The following is a 17,268-nucleotide window of genomic DNA, read 5'->3' on the forward strand; positions in this document are numbered from 1 at the left end:
AAGAAAATTAGAATCCCTTTGGTATCATATTTCTCATCAGAATTACTGGATGGATACAAGGCCAGGGAAAAACACCTTCAAAATGGTGATGGAACATAACTTTGAATTAAAATCTGTGGCTTATCAACTATCATTCAATAGTGAGGGCAAAATAAAGACATTTTCAGATGAAGAAGAATCCATTTTTTCGATAACAGAAACAATTTCAATTTCAAGGCATGAGAGAAATGCAATTTTGTGAGCCTGTTGACAATGTCATCCCACCATAACCTAGCACTTAAGCCTGTTTACTCCCACTTAACATTTTCCAAATCCTGGAAAATGTCATTTTTCTAAAATATGTAAGTTGCCAATATTGCCCCTTCCTCTGCCACCCCCCAAAAAATGCTTTGAGTAGAAAAAAAAATTTTGGAGAGATTAAACTGATAGTCAGATACCTACTTCAAAATTAGCCCACACTCAGCCAACATTTTCTCTTAACACATTCTAACACCCAGGGATCTAACTTTTCCTGTTCTACAAACTAGCCTAAAGACCAGTGAAAGTTGCAAAATTACAAACCTCTTTCCCTGATATTACACCTGGATAGGGATAGAATTACACAAAAATCTAGACTAAAGTCACTACGGCATGAGTAAAAAGAAAATATCAAATCCAGTGTATTAAAGGAATCATTGTACCCATATGTGGTTTCTGCTAAAAATATAAGGGTGTTCAAAAGTTAATCCAAAATTATTGTTTGGTTAAAATAGAGCAAGTTATAGAATACCTGTGACAGCATACTACCACATAAAGTATCATACATACGTAAACAATACTATATGGTTGTAGATAAGATTTTTATATTCGTATAAATATAGATGTTTATAATATTCCATATTATGTATGTCTATATATAATTATAAAAGCATGGGGAAAGAATCAGAAAGATACACACTAAATTGGTGCTGGTAGATTGCAGAACCAACAATGTAGGCTTGTTGGAATATCAGAATAGAGGCCATAACTTTATCTCCAACTTTTACCTTTTAACTGTAATTTTAATTTTTTTGCTGTAGTTTTGAGAACTGTATTAATATGATTTCACGTGAATTAAAAACCTAAACAACCATCACAGTAATTTACCACTGACATTCATAGCTTCACGTGAAGACCCCAGACATTTGGAGCCTCTTTGAATACAAGTTAAGAGTGCTTTCATGTGCTTTTAAGAGAATTTTAACGAACCTTCTTCATTTTAACTCATATAAAAAACATTTCTGGAGGAACGTATCTGGGTAATTTGGAATACAAAATTGATACCTGTCCTAAGGAGTTTTTTTGGGGGGGTCTAGTAGGGGAAATAATTAAACCAACAAGTATCAGGGAAAATGGCAGCTCCTAGGGGAAAGGCATTCACTGAGAGCTGTAGGAGCACTGAGGCAGACATTACCTCACATCCTGGTCATGATGTAAGGGTTCACTGCATCATGTACAGATAAGAGATGTTTTCAGTATTTGGGGGAAATGCATACATGTGTATATAGGTGTGTGCATATATGTAGTGCACACAGAAATTTAAATCTTGTCATAATTGTGCTGTTGGGCACAAACACTGCCCTGTGCTCTGATGACCTCAGTTTTCCCATCTACAAAATGAGAGAACTACATTAATTGTTCCCTAAAGGTCATGTCATCAAATTGTGTTCACAGGAATAGCAAAAGAGGGGCACCTGGGAGGCTCAGTTGATTGTGTCTGACTTCGGATCGGGTCATGATCTCGTGGTCTGTGGGTTCAAACCTCGCATCAGTCTCTGTGCTGGCAGCTCAGAGCCTAGAGCTTGCTTCAGATTGTGTCTCCCCCTCTCTCTCTGCCCTTCCCCTGCTTGTGCACTCTCTCTCTCTCTCTCATTCTCAAAAGTAATAAACATTAAAAAAATTAAAAGAAGAGTAGCAAAAGAAAAAAATTAAATTTGGAAAATGTATTAATCTTTTTGTTCTGATATATCTCAGATATAGAGAGTGTACATCTACTAAACTGGTGATGCGGATATCATATGCCTAAAACCCTTGGAAGGTGACTTTAATCTTCTATTTTTGCAGAAATTGAAAAAGAAAGTTGTGGTGATCCTGGTACACCCTTATATGGAATTAGAGAAGGAGATGGATTTTCTAATCGTGATGTTTTAAGGTTCGAGTGCCAGTTTGGGTTTGAATTAATTGGAGAGAAATCCATTGTTTGTCAAGAGAATAACCAATGGTCTGCAAACATACCCATCTGTATCTGTGAGTACCAAATGCTTTGCTTTCTGACAGCATATGTTACCCTGTCCTTGCATATAATTGCTTTTGTAATTAATTGCAAAGAGCTGGAACCGTGTAATTATTTTTGAATGAGTAGCACTTTGTGATACTATCTTTAACAAGTGTGCTTATGCCAAATTATAAATTTCATTAAAGATTTAAATAAAGTTAACATAGTTCACTTGGTAATTGCAAAATATATATTACATCTGTTCTTATAGAATTTTATTGATGGCACTTTATACTTTATAGATAGGATACCTCTTATGGAAATTATACATCTGAGCTAATTCTAGTAGATTCATTTATTTATTTTAACAAGATAGTATATGCTTATTTTCAATCAGAAACACTTAAAATATTTAAAGCTTATATTCTATGTATAATGCATGAACTTATTTTTGCTTGTAGATGCTCACACTAATGCATACTTATGTGCCGTTTATTTATATTGCACAGAAAAAAACTCCATTAATGTTTATGATATACAGTATGGTTAGATTAAAAGAATGTATTTGTTTAAATACATGAAAACATTCCAATGTAACTACAACAAAAATATAATTTGTATTATCTATTGATATACTTTTAGTTTCAGTTAAATACCAACAAATGTAACTTCCCAGATATGGGTGCAATATAGAAAATTTTGCTTTTTGGTTTTGACTATTCACTATTCAATGGTAACGTAGAAAGCCGATACTCATGAAAATAAAAAAAATGTTTCTTATGTAGCATTCTGAAGTTATTTAACATTTTTAAAGAAGTAACAGAACTTTTAAAGAGACTACAGGTCATCTAATATATATTTTGCATAGTTAAAAATAATAGGGGTACCTGGGTAGTTCATTTGGTTGAGTGTCTGGCTCTGAATTTCAGCTCAGGTCTTGACCCCCGTGTTGGGCTCTGCACTGAATGTGGAGCCTACTTGAGATTCTCTCTCTCTTCCCCTCTGCGCCTCTGCCCTACTCATGCAAGCTCTCTCTCTCTCTCTCTTCAAAAACAAAAACAAAACAAAAAAGTAAAAAGAAAGAAATGAAAAAGAAAATAGAAAATAAGCAAGCAATACTATCTCTCAGTATAGTGTCTGGATACATATTGCAATGATACCTAATCTGATGTTTTAGCAAAGTGGGTATTTTTCAAATGTTCCAGAAATTTCCCTAATTAAAATATGTTTTGCTTGCTCTTTAGGGGATGTAGGGGAGGAAGAGAGCATAGACCTCCTCAATAGATCCCTCTCCTTTAATGCCAGTGTTCATCCCTAACCAAGATCACCTTGTGAAGTTCCTGCTGTGAAAGAAGACAATATATTAGGAGAATTTGATTGGATTTCGTTAGCATTGTGGAAACCTTAGCAATACTTCAAAAGATTTCACTTAAAGACCTTTAGTTCTAGGTATCCTTCCATGGAGACAATGTTTGTGTAATATGGAGAATCTAGTAATGTAGTGTATCACACCAAAAATAAAACTATTTGGGGGCATCTGGGTGGCTCAGTTGGTTAAGCATCCGACTTCGGCTTGGGTCATGATCTCATGGTTCATGGGTTTGAGCCCTGTGTCTGGCTCTGTGCTGATAGCTCAGAGCCAGGAGCTTGCTTTAGATTCTGTGTCTCCCTCTGTCTCTGCTCCTCCCCCTGCTCATGCTCTGTGTCTCTCTCTCTCTAAAAAATAAACATTAAAAATTTTAAAAGAAAATAAAAAATAAAACTATTTTAAGTCATTTAAGAGATGCTAAAATACAGTCAATAAAATATTTAAAATAATGCTGACTAAAACAAATTAAACTCTTGAAATTCTAGAGAAGACATTTTTTACTATTTTTAAAAAGAATAAAGTCCTAAAACTTGATATATTATAAATATGTAGTAACGAATAGTTTCCTGTATACCAACAATATCTAATTTGAAAATGTAATTGAAAGTTAATTTACTCAGAAAAATAAAATTATAAAATATGTAGAAATAATTCTTACATAATTCCAAATAACTCACGGAAAATTACAAGCTTATTCAGAAAAGGAGAGTTTATGGAAAAAAAAAAGAGATAGATGCATGTTACAGAATGAGAGGGCATTATATTAAATATGTGAATTATATAGAAATTGCCTTGAAATTTCAGTAAAAATCCTAACATAATTTCTTTGAGAACGGATGTAATGTGCTGATACACAGCTAGGTAAAAAAATAGGCAACAATAGAATAGACATGAGACTTTTTTAAAAGAAAAAGTCCCTATGTACTAAAGTACATAAAGATACATCTAACAATATTAAGTTACTACTGTAAAATTCATATGGTACTCACAGAAATATAACACTGAGTCAAAGGAAATTACAGTAACAACTGCATCTAATACAATTAAGGGTTTAGAGTATTATATTGGCATTGGCCTACTTATCTGACAAAGGAGATCAGCATGACAGATTTTGGTCATCCCTTGTCCCAAATGGGGATCATTTAGATCAGAGACTAGCAAACTAAGGACTGTGTGACAAATCTAGCCTGAAGCCTCGTTTGGAAACAAAGTTTTACTGGAACAGAACTGTGTACTTTGGTTTACCTGTTGCACATGGCTGCTTTCCTTGCTATAGGAAGAGTTAAGAGTTGACTCCTGCTATAGTGGCAGACTTAAGTAGTTGCAAAATTGACCATGTGGCTTATAAAGCCAAAGGATTTACTATCTGTCCCTTTACAGAACACGTTTGCTGAGCCTACATTTAGATCAAGGGTTATATAATCAGAAGATTCCTGGATGCAGGCAGGTAAAAGTTTGAAAAGGGCACAGGACTAGGTACGTGTGTCCCCATTATGGAAGTGGTAGGCAAAGTGTAGTGCATTCACTTTTTCAAAGAAGCTAGAACTCCACATTTTTCCGCCTCAATGTGAGATAGATTGATTTTAAAATGTGACTTCAAATTTTTGTACAGGCATAAGAAAAAATTGTATCAAACACATTTGCAGTCTGGATCCAGCCCAGTGGCTATCAGTTTCCAAGACCTGGTTTTAACATCGGTCCGTACAGACGAGGCAAGCTTAGGTTAGAAAGTATTTATTTAAAATGATAAATAATTATACATGTATAATAAGTAACTGATTATATATATACACACACACACACACACACACACACACAAACACATATATATATAATCCCTATCGTTATTTTACATATTTTATGCATATATGTAGGTATAGGTATATTTTTGTCTTTATATTTCTGTAGATAGGTAGATATTGGTCTAATTTCTGAATGTTAATAAAAGATCTGAACTTAAATGAAATATAAAGAAATTATTATTTTTAACTCAAATTAAAACAAATTATGCTAAAATTATTAACAGAATAATGTAGGAATACTATATGAATTGTAATATTGAATGAATATTATAAACTAAGAGTTCATAGTCTTAAATATCAGATTTCATGAGCCTATAATTCCCAAAAAAGAGAAAATGGAGGAATCTTCATATTTACTAGTAGGCAAAGAAGGGCAAGTTACTAATATGAGATATCATTGTTCCTATCAATTAAGAAAGGTCAAATAGTCATAATATTTTATGCTGGTGGAGGTTTTGTACTCTCTAACGTATTAATTATATTTCAGTATGAGTTATATTTCAGTAAAAGTTAATACAACTTTTCTAGACAGAAATTTAGCAAACTATTTTCAGGCCTAAGGTTCATACTCTTTGTAAATAAAATTTGGTGCAAAATTAGATGAGTTTGATTTTGTTTAAATTATGTAATAAAAAACACCAGAAGACAATACATCATTCCTTTATGAAATCCGCTATGCACTAAGACCATTTACTTTTCTGTTTTTTATCTTTTTTCAACTTTCTAAATGTTCTGTGTGATACTTTAGCTTAGATGTTTTGAAAAGTTAAAAGAAAACTGGAGAGGGATGGAGCAGGGGCAGTGAGAGACTTCATCTTAGAAAGGTGTGAGTTTAGTTATTTTTCCAGCATTAGCCACTAGTGGTGGATGTTTATAAAAGTTAGTTTGTCTCCTTTGTCTCCTTATCTGTGTTGTAAACTCTTAGAGCTTCCCATGGCAATGGTAGGATTGAAACTCACCTAGTCACCACCCTCGTCCACGTTTTGTCTGTGCTACAACATCCCAGTTCTGTTAATATCCGCATAATATTTTTTGTCTTCAATCATTTGATGCGCATTATTGCTTTGTATGGAAATCTGTATATATTTCACCATTTTTTTTTTTTAATTGAGAAAGAGAGAGAGAGAGGGAAGGAGAAGGGCAAGGCAGAGGAAGAGGGAGAGAATCTCAAGAAGGCTCTACAATCAGCAGCTCAGCACAGAGGCTGCGTGGGGCTCGATCCCCCCAGGGTGAGATCATGACCTGAAGCAGAAATCAATCCAGAGTCCCTTGCTTAACCGACTGAGCTACCCAGGTGCCTCACCAGTCTTCTTTCCTACCCAGGTGCCTCACCAGTCTTCTTTCATATGCAAAGAAACAAAAACCTTGAACAGCACTCTAACATAAATATGATAGATGTCTAAATAAATTGCCTTTATTACTCCTTTGATATTTTTGTGCATATTTAAACACACGGTTATCCAAAGTAATAGTTGCCTTTTCTAATATGTGAAAATAGTAACCTTTTTTTCTCTGTTTTATAAGATAATTTACATTGTTTAATCTTATTTTTTTCAAGCTACTAATTGGTTATCATAGTTGTAGAATGTGGCAAAATAAGGTGAAATATTACTTTTGAACCTTTATTGTATTTTATAATTTTAACAGTTCCTTGCCTGTCTAACTTTACTGCACCAATGGGAACAGTGCTTTCTCCTGATTACCCAGAAGGGTATGGAAATAATTTAAACTGCATCTGGACCATAATCTCTGATCCAGGGAGTCGGATACATCTTTCTTTTAATGACTTTGATCTGGAATCTCAGTTTGACTTCCTTGCGGTTAAAGATGGTGACTCTCCAGACTCCCCGATTCTTGGAACCTTTACTGGGGCCGAGGTGCCCTCCCATCTGACTAGTAATAGTCATATACTGCGATTGGAATTTCAAGCTGACCACTCAATGTCAGGACGTGGCTTCAACATCACTTATAACAGTAAGTTTATCTTTTCCATATAATGTATTTCTACCAAGTAGAGCTAGAAAGGAATCATGTAAACCAGCTCTCTGGTTCCATAGACAAGGAAACTTAAACAATGTTATATATATATATATATATATATATATATATATATATATATATATATATATACACACATACATACTTGAACAAGTTCTCCCTCAATATATATATATAATGTACCAGGAACAATTCTTCATTTCCAACCATATTTTACTCCCTATTGTGTCATTTCTCTTGGTTTGTGAGAGGTCTGATATTAAGGAAATATGTTTCAAATATTATGATGTCAGCCAATATATTAGTTTATTCTATTAAATCTTATAAGCATAAGATCAAACCTAAAGTGTATCATATACTTTGCTCCATTATTGGTGTGAAAACATATAAGGGAAATAAATCTTTCTTTCAAAATATTCATAAACCAATAGGGAGCCTTAAACCAATAATGACAGTACAGAGTTACAATTCTAGAGATGAAATTCACAAGGCTGAAATTCACAAGAAACATTACAGAAGAGAAAATCATTAACATAGGAGCAGTAGACCACTGACCTGCCACCATGGGGAAGAAATACCTTAGAGATTAAGAGCATCCTTTCTACAGTGAAACTATACAACTTCAAATGTTGGCTTTGCCCCATTTTTAGGTTTAAAATTGAGCCTCAGTGTCCTCATCAGTAAAACCATCTTTGGTTTCTATAAGGAATAAATTAGGTGATGCAGGCAAATAATTTGGCATGGAGTAGATAGTGCATAGTAAATGCTCAATAAACATTAGCTGTCATTGCTTACTTGCCTTTTGAACTACTACCTTAACATCTTATTTAATTGTGTTTACTATGTTGCTATATTTTGACATTTCTTTGAGGTTATTTAGCTATTGTCACTCACATTCTTTGTATTTTTTTTGAAAAAAAAATGCCAAAAATATAGCAAAAAGATGAATCACATGAAGGAGAATATATCATAGTAGGTTAATATACTCACATACTAATGCTTCTGTTTGCAAATGTTTTCCTAAAGAATAGAACACTACTGATTTTTCTTGTTTTTTTTTTTTTTTTTTTTTTTCTTCCCCCTCCCTTGAAGGTACCACACTCTGGCACATATTGACCAACTTGATGAGTTAATATTTGTTAATATTTGTGACATATGACAATAGGATCTAGTTTCCTGTTCTATAAAAAAGAATTGCATCCAGGGGTGCCTGGGTGGTTCAGTCGGTTAAGCCTCCAACTTTGGCTCAGGTCATGATCTCACTGTTCATGAGTTCAAGCCACGTCAGGCTCTGTGCTGACAGCTCAGAGCCTGGAGCCTGCTTTGGATTCTGTGTCTCCCTCTCTCTCTGCCCTTCCCCGTTTCACTCTCTTCCTCTCTCTCTCAAAAATAAATAAACATTCAAAAAAAAAAAAAAAAGAATCACATCCCTAACCCTGACAATCAGTGCTGAGTTTTGGCAATTAGTAACAGAAAGCAGTTATTGCCTTTTCCAAGTGTCACTAGTGGTGAAATTGTCAACATGTAATTGTATATCATTAAAGTTAAATTAGCTGTGACATGTGTCATACAGACTGCTGTATAAAAGAGTTGCTTTATCTGAAAGTCCTTTTAAAAATATTTCATATATATAAAGATATATATATATATATATACACACACACATATATATACACACACACTTCTCTATTTATTTATAATTTTTATTTTGTCTTCAAGGCACATTATTTTTAACTTTAATGTTTATGGTACCTTCAGGGAATTATGGAAATATGCCTCCTTGTTTCTTGTTCTGTTTCTCTAGTAAATAATTTAATTGATCATATGAAAATTCTTATATTTAATGTTTTCTACTGAAGTTATTTTTTTTCTGAAAAAAAAAACTATCAGGCATTATATATAGGAACAATGAGGCTTAATCAATTGCGGGTTTTGTTTTGTTTTGTTTTGTTTTTTTGTTTTTTTTTGTTTTTTTAGTTTTCTATTTTATTTATTTATTTATTTTTCAATATATGAAGTTTATTGTCAAATTGGTTTCCATACAACACCCAGTGCTCTTCCCAAAAGGTGCCCTCCTCAATGCCCATCACCCACCCTCCCCTCCCTCCCACCCCCCCATCAACCCTCAGTTTGTTCTCAGTTTTTAAGAGTCTCTTATCCTTTGGCTCTCTTCTACTCTAACCTCTTTTTATGGTTTTTGGGTCTTTTAGAATCACAACAAAAACCAATAATTAGAAATAAGTGTATCTACAAAAATATATTGTCTGTATTTTAGAATTTACCTTAATATTCTTCCATACCATTTAACTTAAAAATGAGGAGAATGGTAAATCAAAATTATATAATTTATGAACAATATCAAAGTAATGATTAATGAGAAAATTGAAAATAACTGCATGTACTTATGTATAGCATGAATATAATAATGTAAATACCTCACAAACTATTTTTTACACATTTAGATTTTGCTATTTTAAATATTCTTCCATTTGTATTGTGCTAATTTAAACATTTATGGTGCATGTTTAGTCATACAGATGAATAAAATGAGAAATTTGGAGGGCTCATTTAATCTATAATCTTCAGAAATTCAAGCATATTAATATGTAAGCATATTGTCCCTACACTGCTGCTGACTTGCTAAGACTTGCCTAAATATATCCTGGGAGACACAAAATAAAATAAAGTGGCTCTGAATTCAAGAACTCACATTTTCTTAGGGCGCCTGGGTGGTTCAGTAGGTTAAGCATCGGACTTCAGCTCAGGTCATGATCTCACAGTTTGTGAGTTCGAGCCCAGTGTCAGGCTCTGTGCTGACAGCTCAGAGCCTGGAGCCTGCTTCAAATTCTGTGTCTCCCTCTCTCTGTTCCTCCCCCACTTGCACTCTGTCTCTCTCTCTCAAAAATAAATAAAGATTAAAAAAAAATTTTTTTTAAAGAACTCACATTCTCTTGAGACAAGAAACAAATAACCCAAGATACAATATGTTGTTGAGAAAAAAATTAGAAGCCATACAAAGGGATACATTTCATTCCTATCTCTCTGACCTGAGGCAAATACTTATCTGTTGCTGAATCTCACATTACTCTTTAAAGTTCTAAATGTTAAATGAGATAATGACATTTCCAAAGCTCCTTACAGCAGTGGCTAGAACATAGTAATTATAAGAGTTAGCTCCCTTCCCTTTTCCTAGATGGCAGAAAATAGATGACAAATGGAAAATTAGAAAGAAATTTTAAGACTTTCATACCAGATTGGAACATTTCACTATAGCCTCACAAGATATTTCTCCATTCCAAGGAGTAACATCACGAAAGTTTGCAGTGAGATGTGGTCAACGTGCTTTGTATTCACAATAATTGGAATTCTGAACAGTTTATACAGAAAATCTTACATACCGTAAACCCCAGTGATCTCCAGAAGTAAGCAGAAACAATTCTATTTTGAAATGTAATCTTAGATTATAATTCATATTTTAAAACAATCATACCTATTCACATCATGGATATACGTCACAGGCAAACAGGGTCAAAGGAGAGGCTCTCATTTTTTTTTTTTTTCTTTTTTAAAAAATAAAGGCTTATCTAGATATAAACATAATCTTTTCAAAAGTCAGTTTTTCTCACTCCACATACACAAGGGTCCCTCTCATACTGCTTGTTTGTGTGTTTTTGTTTGTCTCCTCTTCTCCAGCATTTGGGCATAATGAATGTCCTGATCCTGGAATACCAATCAATGCACGGCGGTTTGGGGACAACTTTCAATTAGGAAGTTCGATTTCAGTTATTTGTGAAGAAGGATTTATTAAAACCCAGGGAACAGAGACAATTACGTGTATTCTTATGGATGGAAAAGTAATGTGGAGTGGACCAATTCCAAGATGTGGAGGTAAGTGCAATGGTCAGTGAAAATTATAACCCCATCGTTGCAGGATTTTTTACCACAATACCCGGGACTCGTTGTCTCGCCACTTTGAAGAATGAAGAGGTGAACACAAAATGAGCAGCAGGCCACAATTCTTTAGAATATAAGATCAGAGAGGAAGAAGAGTAGAAAAGCTCTCTTTACAGAGAGAGAACATTAGAAAGTGAATGCCTGTGACTATAGGCAAGAGTCCCCGTTGTAGAAGGTTCTGGTCAGCACCCACTCCTTCCTTCCCCCTTGTTCCTCCTCAGGTTCTACCTTATTGGCTCGTTAGCTCTAGGTGCTGGGTTGTCCATTCCTGATTGGCTCGTTTCCATTGTATGAGGGGTGGTCTATGGCCATACTTCGGTCTTTTGTCAAATTCCTGAGAGAAACCCGAGAGGAAGTAGGTGGGGTCTGTTATGTTCTTAAGAAGAACCTTAGGCCTGGGGGGGGGGGGGGGGGTTTGCTGTGGTCAGATACTCCCAACATTGTTGCAAAATAGGTGTTTTTCCCCAACCAGGGACCTCAGGCCCTAATCTTTCCCTCTCTTCCTACTGAATCCTATCTTCTTCTATTATACCATCATCATTGTGCACTGGAGACTGTATTTAACCATATATGCATATATACATTAGGTATATGTGTTAAACAAATTACACTTTTAGTTTTTCATGTTAAAATAATTGCTTAGAAACCTTTTAAAAAGTCCCCTTTAAAAAGAACTCTTAATAAAAGGTATACATTAATAAATGGTAAATATTCATTGCATGTGCAAATTCTCTTTAGGGTACTTCAGAGTTACAGTTTAGTACACTTTCTAGTCATCTTTTTTCTTGGTATTTTAACTATTTATGGTATCGATATTGAATCTTCAAAAATGTGTTAACAATTATTATTTGCAATAAATAAATTTATGCTAAAGCAGCCATTATTTAAAATGTGTACTTTTTGTCAGCATAGTTCACTAAACATGTTTTTTCAATTTTGATTTACTCAATAAGATATAGTCAAGAAAATGCACAGGAATGTATGTGTGTAATGTATGCGTGTGTGTATGCAACGTTTGGAAGTTTACATCTTTGAATATATACACTTATCTAAAGTCACTAATTACATTGACAAGAAGGAAGGATGATCCTACTTAAAAATAAAATATACCCAGCATAGTGTGTCAAATTATTTATTAAAAAAATTTTTTTGGGGGCGCCTGGGTGGCTCAGTCGGTTAGACGTCCGACTTTGGCCCAGGTCATGATCTCGCGGTCCGTGAGTTCGAGCCCCGCGTCGGTCTCTGGGCTGATGGCTCAGAGCCTGGAGCCTGCGTCTGATTCTGTGTCTCCCTCTCTCTCTGCCCCTCCCCCGTTCATGCTCTGTCTCACTCTGTCTCAAAAATAAATAAACGTTAAAAAAAGAAAATTTTTTTACATTTATATATTTTTGAGAGACAGAGAGACAGAACATGAGCAGGGGAGGAGCAGAGAGAGAAGACACAGAATCTGAAGCAGGCTCCAGGCTCCGAGCTGTCAGCACAGAGCCCATCACGGGGCTGGAACTCACAAACCACAAGATCATGACCTAGGTCAAAGTCAGATGCTTAACTGACTGAGCCATCTAGGCACCCCTATAGTGTGTCGATTTAGAATCTATAGGTTGTGTATATGAGGTGTGGAGCTTCATTTAGAATTGTCACATTGGGATTAACATTCTTCTTTTCTCCTTCCACTCCAGTACCAAAGGTTACATATCTGTTTTATTTAAAAAGATGTAGAAGGGGACACCTGGGTGGTTCAGTCCATTGAGTGTCTGACTCTTGATGTCAGCTCAGATCATGATCTCACAGTTGTGAGATCAAGCCCCATGTCGAGTTCTGTGCTGAGAGCGAAGTCTGCTTGGAATTCTCTCTCTCTCTCTCTCTCTCTCTCTCTCTCTCTCCCTCCCTCCCTCCCTCCCCCGCTCACTCTCTCATAAATAAATAAATACATATTTTTAAAAAATGATATAGAAGAACTTTTACTAAGGAACAGATAAACTAGAGCCAGGAAACACTTTTTTGCAGATCACCATGTAATGATTAGGTGATAATTTTTAAATAATTACTTCTTTTTCTTGCTCTCCCAATTTTTCTTCTTACTTGTGTCCAAACTGACAATGAAACCTTTATTTTTTTCTTTTTCAATTTCTGGCTGTTAAATTGAGAATATTTTATGTATAATTTTCAGAAGTATAGCAGACTTCATTGACTAATACAGCCATTACCTACAAATGCTGCCATTCATTGAGTTGAACATTTTCATAATGTCTCGTGATGAACTACTCCAGACCACGCGATTATGCTTTCCTATTAGCCCCTTCACTTTGCACCGCCTTCCTCTTCTAATCACTTTCTCATTTGTAATATTAGGGACTGAACTAGATGACTTCAGGGTTCTTTTCCAAACCTCAAAGGTTATGAGTTTAGTCGGGTCTACCTTCGCGACGGTTATGATTGTGCTATTGTGTTTTCAAACAACATGACAGGATTGCCCAATAAAAGGCTGAAATAAAAAACGAAAAACAGAAAGTAATGTTCATTTTTTCCCATTATACTTTGCCCTTGAGCACATTCATTCCTGAACAGTTGCTGATCCAAACTTGAGGAATCAGTCAGAAAAGCCTACACTAGTATTTGAAGGAAAAGTAGGAGAAGGAAGAAAAAAACGGGTTCAGGCCGAAGGAATGCCACTGATTCAATGTACTGGAGTGGAGGATAGAGGCTCAGGGTTTGATGATAATAAGAGGGGTGCCAAGCGTGCCAGGCTTTGCAAACAATCCTGGATGGATTAAAATTATCCTGTGGCCAGAGGGAAGCCACTTCAGCTCAGAAGTGATATGATCAGAGCCTCTCCCTTCTCTGCCCTAGGAGTTGTATACAGGCCAGTGGACAGAAACAGAGACCACCTCTGGGTAACTGTTGAGTCTGGTTAGAGCCTCATCTGCCTCACTTGGGTGTTGGTTGAGAAGCTACTTGTTTCCTAGCTGAACGGGGAGTAAAAATAATGAGCTTGACACCAACAAATCTTTTTATGAATCACTGTTTCATTTGAGAGAACAATTTTAGCGAGATTTTTCACTGTGAAAAATGAATGGTATTTAACCTTTAAACATGAGTGAAACAAATATTCTGAACTCTAATTTGGCACAGGCCAGGAGGCCCTTGTGACATCCTAAAAAGAGCTTTGTGGAATTCCCGAAGGAGAGTATTTTTTTTCTGTGTGTATGAGTGAAATTACAGACACTTGGCTCACTTTGCCAGTTTCTGGATTTTATCCCACAGTGGGAACATGACTAACAATCAAGTTGGAGACAGGGAAGGTAGAGTCAGAGTGGGCTGAAAGCGATCTTACCGTGGCACTGGGCCAGGTTACCTGCCACATCCCAGGCCATGTTGTGAGGCAGTTTCTACCCAATAAAGCAGACTGCTGTCAACTCCTGTATAACTAACTCTGGTGGGTGTAATTTCTGAGACTCTGAGGTTTGTAAAGATTTCCTTTAGTTTTAGTTTTGCCTCAATTCCACTTAGCTGTGAACAACCAAAGCCTGAGACTAGCTGAGGAAATCTCATTCTTTTTCTCTCCTAATGTGTTTTCATCGTGGTGGTGGTTCTACCACTCAGCCGCTCCCACTGATGCAAAAAACTATGTCTGGGAGCCCTCTCTGCCCAACTTCTTTGTCCTTTAGACCTGTATTTTGACAGAGAAGTTTTGCTTATTATTTATTGCAATTTATCTTTTGGGGCATGATCACAGCCTTCAATATATTCTTGCTATTTTAGCTGAAACTTTTTTGTCATCATATTAAATATTTTATATAGGTGAAATACATACTTGTGTATGTTTTGATAAATGCAAATAATTCTTTACATTTTATTCTCTCAGAACATTCCAAAATTAAATGCATTGTTGAAGTTGCTTAAAATGTTTGGATTGCTATGTGTTAAAATTAGGAAGTAGGAAGTTGCTTGTTTCAATCAGAATTTATAGAGCAAAGGAAGTCAGTATAAAATGTTTTGATAATAAAACCCAGAGTTTCAACCTCTTTAAAGATTGTCCTCTCCCTCCACTACCACCGCCGTCCCCCGCCCCCCAACACCGTCTATTGCAATTATCTAGAAGTTTAGGCATTTGGCAAATTAGTAATCCATGACAACCAGTCTTCAACTCTAAAACTGTGGAAAATTGTTGAAAAAAGTGAAAGGTAATGTTTTATCAGTCCTAGTCCTTGAATAGGGATTAGTGAGAGGAAAGAGAGACATGAGATCATAATTTGTTGCAGTTCTATGATCCCACAGCTGAACTTGGATTCATTTCAGGGAGCTTAAATACAATTGTGGAACAGAATTGGGTTATACATTTTATTCACTGACCCGAAGTTCACCACTGATGCATTAACTAAGGATAGATTTAGGCTATCTTTGTGAAAATTTGAACCTTTTTCTCTAGAATGGGTTGACGAAATTCCCTCATGAGAAAGAGAGATCAAAGACATTCTAAAGCTTTATGATCTTTCAGTTTTGCTAATGGAAAACAAAACACATTAATTATTGTAATCAGCATTGATTCAAAATCACTTTGAATTCTACAAACTGTTCGCCTAACTCAGTTTAGTGACGATCAATGACTTCTTCACTTATACGTTAAGACTGTAGCCTGAATATAACTGGCTGTATCTAGGGCCAGTCTCTGCATGGTGTCTCCTTCAAAGATCTACCTACAGCCCATGAATAGTGTAGACAATTATCATAGGTCTACTTTAACGGGCTGCCATAGGGATTTTCACGAGATGCCATGAAAGCTTCCTAAAAATCCTCCTCTTCTGTCTTCACCAAAGTTTCCCCTCAGAGCAGCTACATAAACACCCTCCCTCTTTTGCCCTGTGGTCCCCTCAAGACCCCTCTGCCCTCACATTCATTTTTTTTCTGCACAGCCCAAACCCCTGTTGGGCACCTGTGAGCCTCCTCACTAAAATTCAGCCCTCAGGAAGTTCAGTTTTCTCTTTAGAATATTTTTCCCTTGGGTTTTCTTCTTTCCACACCCTTTTTCTTTCTCCTAATATGATCAGAATTTTTCTCAGGGGCCTCTGAGGGCATTGTGAGACTCACCACTTTTACTTCAAAGTCTCTTCGACAAGCCTAGGTGCTTGGAAATTTGGAAAATGGGGGAAAGGAGCACTCTATTACTGTATTTGGGTTTATTTCTCTCTTCACCTGTGCGTATGAATGTATCTTCTGAAATATGGGTAAGATGTTGCTTTCACTTAATTGTTTTTCTCAAGGGAATAATATGCAACTAGATTTCCTTCATAGTACCAAGCAGGAGAGTGTTTTTCTCAGTAAAATCACATTACTAGTTTCTGGAATGTTCCTTATAATGAACACTGCTATACAGAAGGCAAAATTCAAGGTATAATATTTGACTCAGAGAGGTTTCCTTTGTTGGGCTTTGGGAAACTCACTAGTCTCTGACCACCATAATCTGCCTGTCCAAATGCCAGCTCTAAAAGGCTAAGACATATATTTTCCATACCTTAAAATGATCTGAGCTCATTATTTGGCCTTCTTTCCTCATTGTCTATCTTTACCATTTTTAGGTTAAACTCTATTAGTCTGAGTTCATACTTCTAAAGTATAGCCATAATTAACTTATTTTTTTCTTAGCTTTGATTTGCTTCACCAGATTCATAAGTCTCTTTGTAGTGGGGTTTAAATATATGCTCACTTGGTAAACTGACTATAAATCAACTCTGACATGAACTTGTTACACGTGCTTCTGATCCTCCCATCTGTTCATACCATTTCCTAGTGGAAGTCTTACTTTTAACTGTTTATATGAGGTTACCACATACCCAGCATATGACGTTCCAGCATTTGAACGCAGCTCAAATTCATTTGGATATTCATGTCCTCTAGGGTGGTGAGGCTGACTG

The 17,268-nt window shown here is 35.7% G+C and overlaps 1 protein-coding gene across 3 annotated transcripts in view; it reads left to right on the forward strand.

The window, feature by feature from the left end:
- The window catches only part of CSMD3 (CUB and Sushi multiple domains 3), a 1,252,643-nt gene that overhangs the window by 798,124 nt on the left and 437,251 nt on the right, over window positions 1-17,268 (forward strand). For all 3 annotated transcript variants that reach the window (XM_049632997.1, XM_049632998.1, XM_049632999.1), the window contains 3 exons: window positions 2,083-2,265; window positions 7,052-7,378; window positions 11,096-11,290. In XM_049632997.1, coding sequence (XP_049488954.1) covers window positions 2,083-2,265; window positions 7,052-7,378; window positions 11,096-11,290 — 705 coding nt within the window. The remainder of the gene's footprint in view (window positions 1-2,082; window positions 2,266-7,051; window positions 7,379-11,095; window positions 11,291-17,268) is intronic.

The sequence above is a fragment of the Panthera uncia genome, chromosome F2 (assembly GCF_023721935.1).
Source record: "Panthera uncia isolate 11264 chromosome F2, Puncia_PCG_1.0, whole genome shotgun sequence".
Lineage (NCBI taxonomy): Eukaryota > Metazoa > Chordata > Mammalia > Carnivora > Felidae > Panthera > Panthera uncia.